Here is a 14,634-nt window from a genome sequence, read left to right on the forward strand (position 1 = left end):
AAAAAGAGTGCTTAGTTTATTTGAATTTTTGGTATAAAGAACATTGTTTTGACTTTTCAAACGTGTATGTGGTGGTGGGAGTGTGCATATGTCTGGGGTTGTGCGCATGTGCACCCAAACAAAAAATGCTTCACCTTTACTGGAGTACTAGTCTCCTACTTGGAGAGGGGTTGGATTAGAAGACCTCCAAGGTCCCTTCTGTTATGGTTGGCTCTGGTCCAGCTCCTACAGCTGTGGATTTTGATGTAGATTTATGGGAATCCTGTGTTTATCAGAGACCTGTTTGGTTGCCAGCTGAATCGGACAGTGAAACTGGCAGAGACAGACAGTGAGGGAGAAGAGGCAGATGGGGGGATGGGTGCAGCCAGTCCACCAGCCAGTTCTCCAGCTCGGGAGAAGGGGATGCTATCATGGATGACCCAATCTTGGATCCCCGTGTGCGCAAAATTATGGCATGGAGGAATCAGTTGCGCAGGTGAGGAAATAAGAGCGTACAGCTGTTCAAGGGGTAATTATACTTAAAGAGCCTAAGATAAATAAGAGAGTTTGGAAGGGCCAAGCCATGGGCGTTTATCCGTTTTGTGAGAATGAGAAGAAGATTTGAGTAGCATGGGGTTGCCTTCTGTTTTCAAGGACTCTGGTGAAGTTTGCAAAAGTCCTGTGGTTTTATAGCTTCGTCATTTAATCCTTTTTTTGGCACGTTCCAGCATCAAAGAACCTTTGGGTGAGAGTAATTTGACTCCTTTTGGGAATTGTTTTTGCAAGACTGCATATAAACTTGATTTATTTACTGGCTGTCTGTTTGAAACTTATTCTGAACTCATAGGGGGCTAATTGCCAAGAGCCTGGCATAACACCTTCTAACCCTGTTATTCTATGTTCTAATGTAAACAATAGTTGATCCTAGATTACTAATGCCTCATTTCTATCTTGAGGGCATTCACATACTATAGTTTTAAAAAGAACACATAAAAAGTGATGCAAGCTTTTTGAAAAGTTGGCCATTTTAAGACTTGTGGACTTCAACGCCCAGACACATGTTCTGACAGAGCAAAAAGCAAACAAGAGTCAGTTTTTTTAGAAAGTTTTTCATTCAGATGGAATCACCTGCTAACTAGCCAAGAGTATATGGAGCAAGAATCCAAAACATTATGCAGGAAGGCAAGGCAGCAACTTTCTGTATGGGTTAGTTTAGTACTGAAAAATATATTTCTGAGGCTGACTCAAGAGAGTAAGTTCTGTTCCTCATTGTCCAAGAGGGCCAACCAGTTTAATCTCGGGCTGCAAAAACCATGTCATGGCATCTTCTTTAACCATGACATTTTCTTCATCAAATTTATTATGGAAGAAATGTTTTGACAAATGAATGACTGAATGAATGAATGAACAAACTGTGGTGGATTCAACAGTGAATCAGTATCCTCAAAATTGTACAATATAGTACATTTGTTCCAAGGTTCTTTTTTGCTTTCTCCCATTCATAAATGACTTTTGTAAATTAACATGTAGGCAGAATTGTGTAATGGCTTGTGAAAATGATTTTTAGAGACAAGAGGAAGAGCCACAGACTAGACAACAATCAGATGAGAGGCAGCAAATTCTCCAAAAGGAATGTGATCATGGCAAACATCTCAGAAGGGACCCTCCCTCATTCTTGGCCTATAAAGGGGAGGGAAGGGTGCAGATGTATTTTCAAACTTGTGAGATTCTGTTTGTGTAACCTTCCTTTAAAGATAGAGTTAGTGTGTTTCTTATCTAAATTACCTTTCCTTAACTTTGGAGTTTATCAGGAAGTGTATACAGTCTAAATCTATGACATTCTCATCCATCTTCTTCATATTGAACCCTCTCATCCACCTTGTATTTGTTTCAACACCACAACACCAACAAAAGTGAAAACGTAAAGAGACCGGTGTTTATAAATGTTTATTCCTTTTCTTAAAAAATATTGTCATATTTCCTTTCTCGGACTGGTGTATGTGTGCACTTGTTTCCTTAGCTTAAGTAAGTCGTTAAAGTAAGTAATTAAAATAGTAGGCAGACACCACAAAGGTGAAATTTGATTTTTCCAGGGAGCCATAGAGAAGCAGCACAAGAATGTCACAGCTGGGTGATAAGGAAGAAAAGCTCTAGGAACAGAAAAATCAGAGGCAGGATCCTGCCAAAGTTTAGCTTTTTAAAAACACCCCATTAAGGGTTCCCAATGGGTAGATTTTAAGTCTCCCAAGGGAAGCACACAGGCGATGAACTTTGCAGGATCGTGCCCACAGTGTCCTAGCACCCATGGTACACACACATACATTCTAACACTTGAATTCGTATTCAACATCTAGAATTATCGAGATACAATTATAGCACTTAATATACAAACTGAAATTGAAGCACGCAAACACGATCTTTAACTCTAAAATTCAGAAGTTATTATTGCACGTCAGACTTATAAAATAGGTTCCCCAGGCTACAGGCAAATTTGTTTCTCTTCAGTTCTGATTCATTAAGCATATAATGTTCTTTTTTAAAAAAAAGAAATGCAACACTCATAATAACATTAGAATAGTTACCTATAGGTGGGTTTTTTTCTTTTTAAAAAACCCCACTCTGTCCATTAATACTGAATATAAAGGAGAAAGGATTAATGCCATAAACAGATTTATGTTTAGAATAGCCGTCCTCAGTTTTAAGCTCCAGATGTTAGACTCTGCTTGCCCATAATCTCCTGTCAGCAAAACCCCTTGATTATAATTGGTTTGCATTATGGGAGTCACATATGGCAAGAATCCTGTTCTGTTTTTTTTAAATAAGCAAACTGGGAGTCCCACAATAAAATAGGTAGACATCTTAACTTTCAACATGGCAGCAAAGAGATGTGTATGTGTTTTTTCTAGGGCAGGGGTCTCCAAGGTTGGCCACTTTAAGACTTGTGGACTTTCAACTCCCAGAATTCCCTACCCAGCTGGCTGGGGAATTCTGGGCGTTGAAGTCCACAAGTCTTCAAATGGACAACTTTGGAGACCCCTGCTTTAGGGCACAGATTTAATAAAGCACCTTAATACACCCTAACTGGGGAAATTCCCTGGAATTCATTGGAGGGAATTTTTGCTCCATCCCACTTCCCACCTTCAGACACTCTAATCAAGTACTTTGAACTGTTTATCTAGAGTCACTTTAACATGCATTCAGTCTTGACTCCATCAGGGGATTGGTGGCTGGAGAACTTCATGGCCTACCCATAGCAGCCCAAGCCAAGCAAATAAAGATGAAAGTAATGAGACTTCGCTTTGCCTCTGACTTGTCTGAAGAAAATAGCATTTTTAAAAATGGCTGTTGTTGCTGTACAACCAACAGCTTGAGAGACTAGTGCTTTTCATTCATTGCCAGGGTACCAAGTCTGCAAAAGTGAAGATAATGATGGGCTCTCTTTAAAACAACTATAGTGGGATTTGGGAAGGAAAAGGGTGGCATGTAACTGCTCTAAATTGGTTACTACCATTTTTTAAATGTTGATTGCAGCATGCAGCCATAACCTAATTCCATAGTTGTTGAGTCAAACCAAATCAATGCTGGACTGAGACACATAAAATAATTCTCAACTGGCTTCAAAACCATTATCACATTTTTTACCAAGGAAATTGCAATCAAACTCAACTTCAACCATCCCTGGAAGAAAACATACACAGGGTGATTATCTCCTAATATCCCACAGTGAAGAGCACTTGTAATTTCATTTCTGCATTTCATGCTTGCAATGTCTTTTTTCACTTGACTGTGAAACTGTTCAGGTACATTATTCCCTTCCTTAAATTATCTACAAGAGATGCAAATCAAAGGAAAATAGACCTTGCACACATGGAAGGAAGACGAAAGCAATCTCTAGTCAGTAATTTAATGGAAGCTAATTTAATGTATTCTGACCTAATGTTCCAGCTGAATCAACTCTTCACCCAGTTAAGTGCTAGCTGAGCTTTTTCTTGATATGTGTCATAATTCAAAGGGGAAAAGAAAGTTGGGGAAAATAACCAGAGAAGTTAAAATCTTATAGTTCAGAATGTAGAAAATACAACGTTAAGACTAAAACTATAGAGACTTTTCACTCAAGGTACATGAGCTTTGCTACTGAATATGTGATCAACGGGAAGCTGCAAGCAATCATAGTTACCTCTATGATAAACATGGCTTGAGAACATGTTATAGACACATAACTACATTCACACCTACAGGTATATGTCTAAAATTGTTAAACATCCTAACATCTCAAAAAGCATTAATTCAGCAGGCCATGCAATCAATTACACCAAGTTTACAATTTGGGTCAGTAGATTAGTTTTGCTATTCTTTATTTGCATTGCAGTCACTTAGATGCATATGCACTCTGATAATCCCATTGACTAGTATTTAGAATGAACTGTTGATTATTCTGATTTTAAAAAAGGAATAGAAATGTAAACTGGTTTTCCAAAACCCCAATATCTCCATATCTGGTTGAAACTAACCCTACAATAAGATGCTTTCCTTCATCAATCTTTCTTTCTAGTTCCATCAGCACAAAGATGTTAAATACAGTGGAATTACTAGGTAATATGCTGTACCGTAGAGTTAGATGTGGTGCTAAGAGGAGAGAGATGATGATAACCTAGAACCTAGCCTATTTTGCTTGCCTCAGCAAAGGGAATCTTTATTTTTTAAAATGATCTGATTTTTTATATTGAATTGCCAAGCTGCCTAGACACAGTAGCTTATTCTTATAGAAAGCAATAGTAGAGATAAATAAGAGCATCATGGACCACTGAGGTACAGAAAAGGGGTTAAGAGTGAGTGTATTAAATATTCCCTCCTTATTTACAAGTTAGAACAAATATTCTATTGGTTCAGAAAGTGAGGTAAATTAATGAACCTTAATTAACCGTGTTTCTCTTCATACAGGCTCTTTGTATGATGGTTCACTTGTAGAAGCAGAAATTTGATGACTCAAAAGTCTGCCTCCAAAATCGGAGGCCTTATTTTGGAGAACAATATCCAAACTTTACCATAGAGTCCCTACATGGGGAAAAGCTCAGCCTGGGTGATTTGGGGGATGAGATCGATTCGTCTTTTTTAGAAAAATCCATGCCTACTCAAAGGAAACAGGTTGCTTGGAAATGCTTGTGTGCATGTGTCAAAAAAGTCAAGATGGACTTTGCAAACCATGTGATCGAAGCCGGTCTTTTGTACACTCAGTGAATGTAGAAAAAAGGTGGGCTTTGGTAAAAGCTTTTAGACCTCATCTGTCTTCTTTGAACCCTTTGGAAAATGTCCCAGAGGTGAAGCCTTAGTAAAAGAGTCTGTATGGGTCTTGATTAAGGATTAAGAATGAGAAAAAAATGATACTAATAAAAAATGCTTTCATCTTTCCAAATGTTGTAACTTCTTCTAGATTTCTCTGACTTGTGTTAGGAAATCAGATCGTAACTATGGGTGGTTCTGCATTCACATCCTCTTGTCAAGGTGAACCAACGTGGCTCTTTTGGGCTTCTTTTATGGAGATCTTTAGGGATATTATTGCTTTTGCTTTTAGTAACACAGCAGTGAATTGGCTGAAAAAACAAGGCAAATAATGGGCTTCTTTTAAGGCAAAATTAAGAGTGGAGCTAAGCAAACTTTATTTTTTTTTAAGAGACTTGAAAGCAATTTCAGAGAAATCTCACTGGGGTTTCTTCTCAAAGAGATGAAAGCAGTATCCTACTGTCTATTTTTCACAAAGCTGTTTTCCCCTCCTTTTCTTCCTTTGTTATTTATGCTCTTCAAGGTAAATGGATAATTATATTTTTGATAATGAAAACCTATAAAACCTGGGAGGAAAGGCTTAAAGGTTGGAGGGTAGAGTTACCAGCAGAGTTGAGTGCTGGCTTTTTTTTTATCACCTTCAATTATCTGAAGGGAAACCAACAATTGTCTGTACTAGGTACCCACAGAATCTTCAAAAGTTGACAAGCAAACCTAAATGGCAAGACTAATTAACACAGTTAATTAGTTTTAACTGTGTTAATTAGCTTTTGTCTTACCTAGCTTTACCAAGCATCATTTGGGAAGGCTACCCTCAACAACAGAGTGCATTTTAGTGTGAAGGAATGTATTTACAACTCCTTAAGCATGCATAGCTATGAAGTGCAAACCTGGAGCCACCCACAGTCATTTCACCTGCAGAGATGGAAGGAAAGGCCATGACTAAAAATCAAGGAAGACAACTTCAACGTAATAGGCTAAGAAGGTCTTAGAGGGGGTAAAAATACAGGCTAAGAAGGTCTTAGAGGGGATAAAAAAGGGATTGAAGGACATGAAAATTGCAGTCTTTACAACAATGAACCCCTCCCCTCCTTCCCAGAGATCAATGACTGAAGTAATGTCTCCTGCTTGGGAGGAATCAAATCAAGTCTTGTACAGCCACCATCTATTCTTCTTTCATGAGAAAAGATCAAGAAACACATGAAGTGCGCAAAGGTATGGGAGTGTGAAAGTTGGAATAGTAGTAGTAGTAGTAAATTTGAGGAAGATAGAGAATTCAATACAGCAAGGCTCGTTTATTATCACAGCTGGACTACATAAGAAATCTCTGTTATGGAGGTGGCTGGATGTACTGGAGGCTGCTTAAAATCCCATGATTTGTTTAAAAAGTGCTTGCACACTGTCCCAAAGAGTTCAACCAGAAACTCAGTATCTACATAAACATTGGGGTATTTGATGTAAGCCAAACTGCCTACCCTTTTCCCAGTGTGCACTCACACTCATACTCATACACTCCAGCACTCAATGTTTCTTCATGCCACCCAACGACATGCACAGCTACAACTTGGACAGGATTGTAATACAGGTGTTCAATTACTCGCAAGCATCCTCGCTCACAACAGGGGGAGTGTATCCAAATGAGGGGAGGTGAAGAAATGATCTTCCTAAAAAAAGAATTTAATTGGCTTTGTCATTCCACTCACCAAGAAAATGACACTATTTTATCCCAGATGTTTCCCACTGGTTAATTTTTGAAAAACAATGTCTATATTTGGAGAGGGGGAAAAACATGATTTCAGGATGCTGAATATAATTATAATTATCATTTTCATCATTAGCTAAAGCACATGCTCATTTTTAAAAACGGATTATGCAATTTTGTATTTATTCCTGTAGGTGATGCCTAATGGCTTTCTTCTACTATGTTGTGAAGATAAAGACTTGTACTGCAGAACGTAGGAGGAGAACAGTTAGAGATTCCCACACCCAAGGCACAGAGCAATATAATAACAAAGCTACTGAGATACCCATCTTAACCATATCTTTTATCATGGGAAACCATTTCTTGTAGTTGCTGTATCTAGTCTGCTGATTTCTTTTCCACCACTAATTGCTTTAATTCTTTTTACGGATGTTCTCAATGATCTCTGTCCCAGAACTCTTTGCCTTTCCATCGGGATGTCGAGATGACTGAAAAGCCCTTTATTCTATAGCACTAGCTAGCACATCAACTACATTAGAAGCAAATACAGACACATTTGAAAGCTCTCCTAACCAGGAAGCGTAAGTCCAGTAAAGGTAATCATACATTAACTCAGTGCATGGATGTTCCATCTTCCAGGGGAACTTTTCCAAGATTTTGGAAGCCTATCTAAAAATACGGTCCTAGATCTAAAAGTCTAGTCCACAGGAGAGTGGATTGTTCCTGATTTCTGACCTGTTAGGCAAATTCTGGTGATCTACTGCAATGAAGACTCACAAATGATTGGCAGATTGCTTGGCAAGCATTTGGACAGGACATATACTGCAGGATATTGCTGGGCACCATAGGCAGAGCGATGAGACAAATGTTTCTCACATCTTTTGAGCCTGGTTAGGGGCTGAAATGTGTCACTGGTCATTAATTTTTTTTTAAAAAAATTCAATATTAACAAAAGATTCTCTGGAACCTACAGTGCAGAGTACTCTCCCCCACCCTCCTTTTTTGCTCGGCTATAGCTTTGATCTCTGGTAAGCTGGGAAGAAAGCGAGTGATCTCCAGAGCCACGTAGAGAATGGACCCACCCAGGTAAGTGTACATACATTCACACATACACGCACTCCCACAGTCTGCCATAGTTAGTTACATTCAACTGTGTTTCCTGATCATCTTGTTCAGTTGTTCTTCTCCATCCAGTGTTGACTGCTACCTCCCAGCCCTACAGCCTGCATTCCTGGCCAGACAGTGCCCCTTAGTGAACATCTACCAAATATAGCCCCCATCGTCTGCTTCTCCCTCTTCTTCTTCTTCAGCTTCCTCGCCGGCTTCCTCTGCCTCCTTCTCTTCCTCGTCTTCCCATCCGACACCACTCCCAAAGTCCCCTGAGAATCCAACAATGTCGTCTATAGAAACAAGAGCGAGAGAAATGCGGTTGGAAGGGAACATTTCCTAATTCTTCATTCGTGGGGAATATAGATAGCTTAGGGATGGATTGTTGGCTTCCGGAAGAAACATCCGGAAGGAGAAAACCAATCTCAGGGAGCACTGACAGCTAGAGGGCGCTCTTCAATGTGAATAAATTAAAATTCAGTCCCTACCAATAAGATTGAAGTATTACCCATGTTGGACTCTCCTTAGCACTGCACTGGAGAATTTATATTCTTCAGTATTAATTTCAAACATTTTGGAAGCTGTTTCAGAAGGCAACTTCTTACAATACAGGCAGTCCTCAACTTACAACTGTTTGTTTAGTGACCAAAGTTACGCCGACACTGGGAAAAACCCCTACATAGGACCGTTTTTCACACTTACGACCATTGCAGCGCCCCCATGGTCATGTGATCAAAATTCAGATGCTTGGCAACTGACTCTCATTTATGACAACTGCCATGTCCCGGTTTATTATTAGTATTATTATTATTAGAGTTGGGAGGGACCTGGCAGGTCATCTAGTCCAACCCCCTACTAGTGCAGGAGACCCTACATTATACTAGTCCAGTAGCAGTCCAGTCTTTTCTTGAAAGTCTCAAGTCTCACCACCTCTGCGGGCAAGCTGCTCCACTGGTTGATCGCTCTCACCGTCAGAAAGTTCCTCCTTATTTCCAGGTTGATTCTCTCCTTGATCAGCTTCCAACTGTTGCTCCTTGTCTGGCTCTCTGGTGCTTTGGAAAATAATGTGACCCCCTCCTCCCCGTGGCAGCCCCTCAAGTATTTGAAGACTGCTATCATGTCCCCTTTTGTATAAAAGGTTGCATAGTCACCTTCTGACAAGCAAAGTCAATGAGGAAGCCAGATTCACTTAACAACCATGTTATTAAGTTAGTAACTGCAGTGATTCACTTAACAATAGTGGCATGAGAGGTCGTAAAATGGAGCAAAACTCACTTAATGAATGTTTTCCTAAGCTACAGAAATTTTGGCCTCCATTGTAGTCTTAAGTTGAGGTCTATCTTAACTGCCAAAATTGAGCCTTGGAGAACTGTAATTTTGAATCATCACTAAATGAATGGTTGAGATCTACCTGTAATGACCAAGAGGTTGACATGAAGATATCCTCCACATGTAAGCTATATTCTCCTGCCCCACAGCTTCTCCCTCTCTCCTTTCATAAGAACATTAGAAGAGCCATGCTGAATCGGGCCAAAGCCCATCGAGTCCAGCATTCTGTGTCACACAGTGGCCCACCAATTGTCCATGGGGATCTTGAGCAGAAAGAGAAGGCAAGACCCTCCCTTTCCCTTGATCCCCAACAAATGGTACTCAAGGGAATCCTGCCTGCCTCAACCAACATAGAGGCGGCACTTGGACATCCATTTCAATAACCACTGATGCACTCGGCATCCATGAATCTGTCCAGGCTGACAGCTGTCCCAACCTCTTCTGAAAGTGGTGGTGGTGAACCTTTTTTTCCTTGGGTGCTGAAAGATCATGGGTGTGTGCTATCGCACATGCACGAGTGCCCACACCCATAATTCAATGCTTGGGGAGGGTGAAAACAGCTTCCCATGTCCCCCAGAGGGCCTCTGAAGGCCAGAAACAGCCTGTTTCCCAACTTCTGGTGGGCCCAGTAGACTCATGTTTCACCCTCCCCAGGCTCCAAAGGCTTCCCTGGAGCTGGGAGAGGGTAAAAACGTGCTCCCCCATTACCCCAGAAGCCAAAAACACCCTCTGAGAGCCTCTGTGTGAGCCAAAAATCAACTGGCCAGCACACACATGCATGTTGGAGCTGAGCTAGGGAAATGGCTTGCGTGCAACCAGATAGGGCTCTGCATGCCACCTGTGACACCCGTGCCATAGGTTCGCCATCCCTGCCATAAACCGATGACCTTTCCTTACCACAGTCTGGATTCCCATGCATCCGGGTTCCTGTCAGCTCTGTGCCGAGATGATCAACGCACCAGCACTCCCCACTGCTGGAGTCACATTGCATCTTCCGATAGTATCCATCCTCATCACAGCTCGGAATGAAGACTCCTGGGGGAAGGGGAAAAAAACACGCCCACATTTTGTTGGAAAAAAGAAACCAGGCACTGAGAATTTAGAGCACTTCTTCTTCAGGCTCCAGAGCTCTGTGTCCTCGTTCCGAAATTGTGCAAATATATTTCCAGACAAACTTGAGGGGACGGGTGTATTTTCTTGAGTCTCCTGATAAAGCTCTGTAGAAGCTGCAAAATATCACTTTTGGGACAGGCAGGAAATCATTCTTGCCCCACCCCAGTAACATCAGGCTTGCCATGCTTTTCAGGGGTCCTTAAAACAGAAAGGGGCCTTGACGGCTGGGCAGTCACTCCCACCACAAACACTGTTCCACCTTTTTTGTATCCAGCCAGACAAATGCACGTGGCTAGTACATCTTCTGCCTAAACCAAGCTCAGGATTGACTGCAAGAGCTTATAGGAATGGCAGAACCTTGCAATTCTTTCCTGTAGCCAGTGAAGAGCGGAAATTTTTTTACTACCACCCTATGGCTATGGCTTATTTTGTGGGTGTGGCTTAATGGTCATGTGACTGGGTGGGAGTGGCTTACCGACCAAGATCAGTTTTCAAATAGGTGCTTGGACTATTTTTCAGTTCATTAAGTCAGTGTTTCCCAAACTTGGCAACTTGAAGATATCTGGACTTCAACTCCCAGAATTCCCTATGGCTATGGCTTATTTTGTGGGTGTGGCTTAATGGTCATGTGACTGGGTGGGAGTGGCTTACCGACCAAGATCAGTTTTCAAATAGGTGCTTGGACTATTTTTCAGTTCATTAAGTCAGTGTTTCCCAAACTTGGCAACTTGAAGATATCTGGACTTCAACTCCCAGAATTCCCCAGCCAGCAAATGCTGGCTGGGGAATTCTGGGAGTTGAAGTCCAAATATCTTCAAATTGTCAAGGTTGGGAAACACTGCATTAAGTCACATTATTTAAATATCCACAAAAAAGACAAATGATAGACAGCATTATTTGTTGAGGAGCACAGTAACATTTTAAGGTTGTGTACTGAACCCACAAGGTTCAGTATGATAACAGATTAGGCAAGTAGCTCAATTTTCTTTAATTGCTACAAAAGTTCAGTTCAGTTCAGTTCAGGACCTGTATACTGCATGAGTCAAAAAGAGGGCGGGGAAAATATTTACTGACCCCTCACATCCTGGACACAAACTGTTTCAACTCCTATCCTCAGAACATTGCTACAGAGCACTGCACACCAAGACAACTAGACACAAGAACAGTTTTTTCCCAAACGCCATCACTCTGCTAAACAAATAATTCCCTCAACACTGTCAGACTTTCTACTAAATCTGCAATTCTATTCTACTAGTTTTTCTCATCATTCCTTTCACCCATTTCCTCCCATGTTGACTGTATGACTGTAACTTGTTGCTTATATCCTAAGATTTTTATTAATATTGCTTTTTCATTGCTTATTTGACCCCTATGACCATCATTAAGTGTTGTACCACATGATTCTTGACAAATGTATATTTTATTTTATGTACGTTGAGAGCATATGCACCAAGACAAATTCCTTGTGTGTCCAATCACACTTGGCCAATAAAGTTCTGTTCTATTCTATTCTATTCTATTCTATTCTATTCTAGATCATGATTAAAATGATTAAAGCGTTTATGGGTAAAAATATGCTATTTAATTATTTCCTATTTTAAAAGTAATTAAGGATCCTACTAAGGTACTAGAGAAGGAAGGACAATTTTAAAAACTATTAAGTATTCAATAAATAGTTACTTACTACAGCTTACTAACCACACTGCATCCGGTCCCCTCCGTGGGGACAGCAGCCCATTACTGCCTGTAGCAAAGGCTTCAATAGGGTGAGGACATGTAAAGCTTGGCTTACTTTCTTCTCCTCTGGGTTATGGAGGAGAATGGCGGCCTGCCATTTTTTCCCCTTCTGCGTGCATTGGAGAGTGAAATGACTTCTGTTACTTCTCCTTCCCCACAGCCCCTCATCGCCCCATTCTGGTTCACTGCTGTTCCTGCCTCTCCCACACTTTCCCCACGCCAGCTCAGTAGGTAGCTGCCGACATTAGAGCTACCAGGAAAAGCCTCTGGCTGCCAAATTGCTGGCTGGCTGGCCTGCTCTCTTTTTTTAAATCATCCCTGCCAGCCAGAAGCTTCTATTATTGCAATTATATCCTGCCTTTCCTCTGGCAGTGCAAGGTAGCCTACGTGATGGTTTCTGCTCATTTTATTCCCCCAGCAACAGCTCTGTCAGGGAGATTGGGCTGAACTGCAGTGCAGCACCGATGGCTTCAGTGCCTGTAAAATTACCGCTTTGCTTGCATATCGACTTCCCTATGGGACCGGGTGGGTGGGGGCTGGAACCCTGCCTGTACTCCCCACAACAACAGGCCTGTGAGATAGGTTGGGCTGAGAAGAAGCCACTCACCCATTCGGTCCCCTTCCTATTGCTCTCCTCTATCTCCTATACCTTTCTTCTATTCCTATATCTCTTCTTCTATTCTTTCATTGATATGTTCTATTACTATATCTTCTTTTCTATTATTTCTTAGATATATTTTGCTATGAGTATCTCCTCTATAACCTTCATCATGTATTTTACTATGTGTATAAAATAAATAAATAAATAAATGAAATAAATGAAATAAATGAAATAAATGAAATAAATGAAATAAATGAAATAAATGAAATAAATGAAATAAATGAAATAAATAAAATAAATAAGGGAAGACTAGACTTACACTTAGAATGAATGTGCTGGAAGGGACTTTGGAGGTCTTCTAGTGCAGCCCCCTGCTCAAGCAGGAGAACCTATACCAGGGATGGCAAACCTTTTTTTGCTCTGGTGTCAAAAAGGCGTGCACAAATGCAATAGTGTGTATGTGCATCGCCACACTCATAACGCAATGCCCTCCCCCCCATGCATGCACACACAAAACCCCATGCATCCCTCTCCCATGTGCACACAGGGCTCACTGAAGCCTCTGGACTTCCGGTAGGCCCCTCATGCCATTTTTCGCCCTCCCCAGATGTCAGCAAATGAACTTCTGACAGGCCCATTGGGCTGTTTTCTCACCCTCTCCAGGCTTCAGGAAAGCCTCCTGAAGCCTGGGGAGGGCGAAAAATGCCCCAACATTTCTGAACTTCAGGTAGGCCCCTTGGGCCCGTTTTATGCCATCCACAGGCTCCAGAGCATTTCCTGAAGCCCGGGGAAGGCGAAAACTACCTCCTCTGTCCTCCGGAAAGCCAAAAATCAGCTGACCAGCGCACAAATGCGCGCTAGAGCTGACATAGGGCAATGCCTTGCAGGCCCTAAGATATGCTTCTGCGTGCCCCCTGTGGATGTGCACATCTACCATAGGTTCACCATCACTGACCTATATTATTTCAGGTAAGTCTCTTCTTGAAAATATTCAGTGATGGAGTGCCCACAACATCTGGAAGCAAACCACGCCCCCGGCAAACTGTCCTCACCATTAGGAATTTTTTCATTAATTCCAGGTTGCTTTTCTCTTTGGTTAGAACTTCCGGTAGGTTTGTTTTTTGCCCTCCTTGAGTCTCTGCCCATGCCCTGCATTTACCAGCATCCAAAATGGGCTGCATGGCCAGCCAGGACTGGGATTTGGGGGTTCTCCAAACTGCACAGAATCTTAGCTAGATGTTCTCCTGAACCCCTCCGAACCCCCAGCAGCCCACTCCTGGGTTATTCTATGTATTATACTGATGAGGTGTCTGGTGACGCCACACCCAATCAGACACCACATAAATACTATGCATAGAATAGCCCAAAGCACTCATTCCAGTAGAGAGAAGTTTTCTGAGAATGGGTTCCAGCATGAGTCCGAAAACTCAGAAGACTAAATCCCTGGACCCAGTGATTGAGACAGATTGGATCCAGCAATGTCATTTTTCTTTATTTTAGGACTTGAAATAGCTGGGACTGGGCACCTGTAGGAATGATTGTTTTGCACTCTCTGAGGGAGACCTCCAGTTGGATTATTGACCAGGGAAGTCTTAATACCACTCTACTACGCCCTGGTCAGACCATACCTGGAGTACTGTGTTCAGTTCTGGTCACCACACTTCAAAAAAGACATTGAAACTCTGGAGAAGGTGCAGAGAAGAGCAACCAAAATGATCAGGGGTCTAGAAACCAAGACTTACGAAGAGAGACTGAGGGAACTGGGCATGGATAGCCTAGAGAAAAG

At 41.6% G+C, this 14,634-nt stretch overlaps 1 protein-coding gene across 1 annotated transcript in view; it reads right to left on the reverse strand.

Annotated features, from left to right (window-relative positions):
• Positions 1 to 1,911: 1,911 nt before the first annotated feature.
• SPOCK2 (SPARC (osteonectin), cwcv and kazal like domains proteoglycan 2) overlaps positions 1,912 to 14,634 on the reverse strand; it is a 118,195-nt gene continuing 105,472 nt past the window's right edge. The window contains exons 9-10 of the mRNA XM_070752230.1: positions 10,295 to 10,432; positions 1,912 to 8,361 (exon numbers count right to left, since the gene is read on the reverse strand). Of these exons, the coding sequence (XP_070608331.1) occupies positions 8,222 to 8,361; positions 10,295 to 10,432 (278 nt within the window). The 3' untranslated portion in view covers positions 1,912 to 8,221. The remainder of the gene's footprint in view (positions 8,362 to 10,294; positions 10,433 to 14,634) is intronic.

This window comes from Erythrolamprus reginae, chromosome 5 (genome assembly GCF_031021105.1).
Source record: "Erythrolamprus reginae isolate rEryReg1 chromosome 5, rEryReg1.hap1, whole genome shotgun sequence".
NCBI lineage: Eukaryota > Metazoa > Chordata > Lepidosauria > Squamata > Dipsadidae > Erythrolamprus > Erythrolamprus reginae.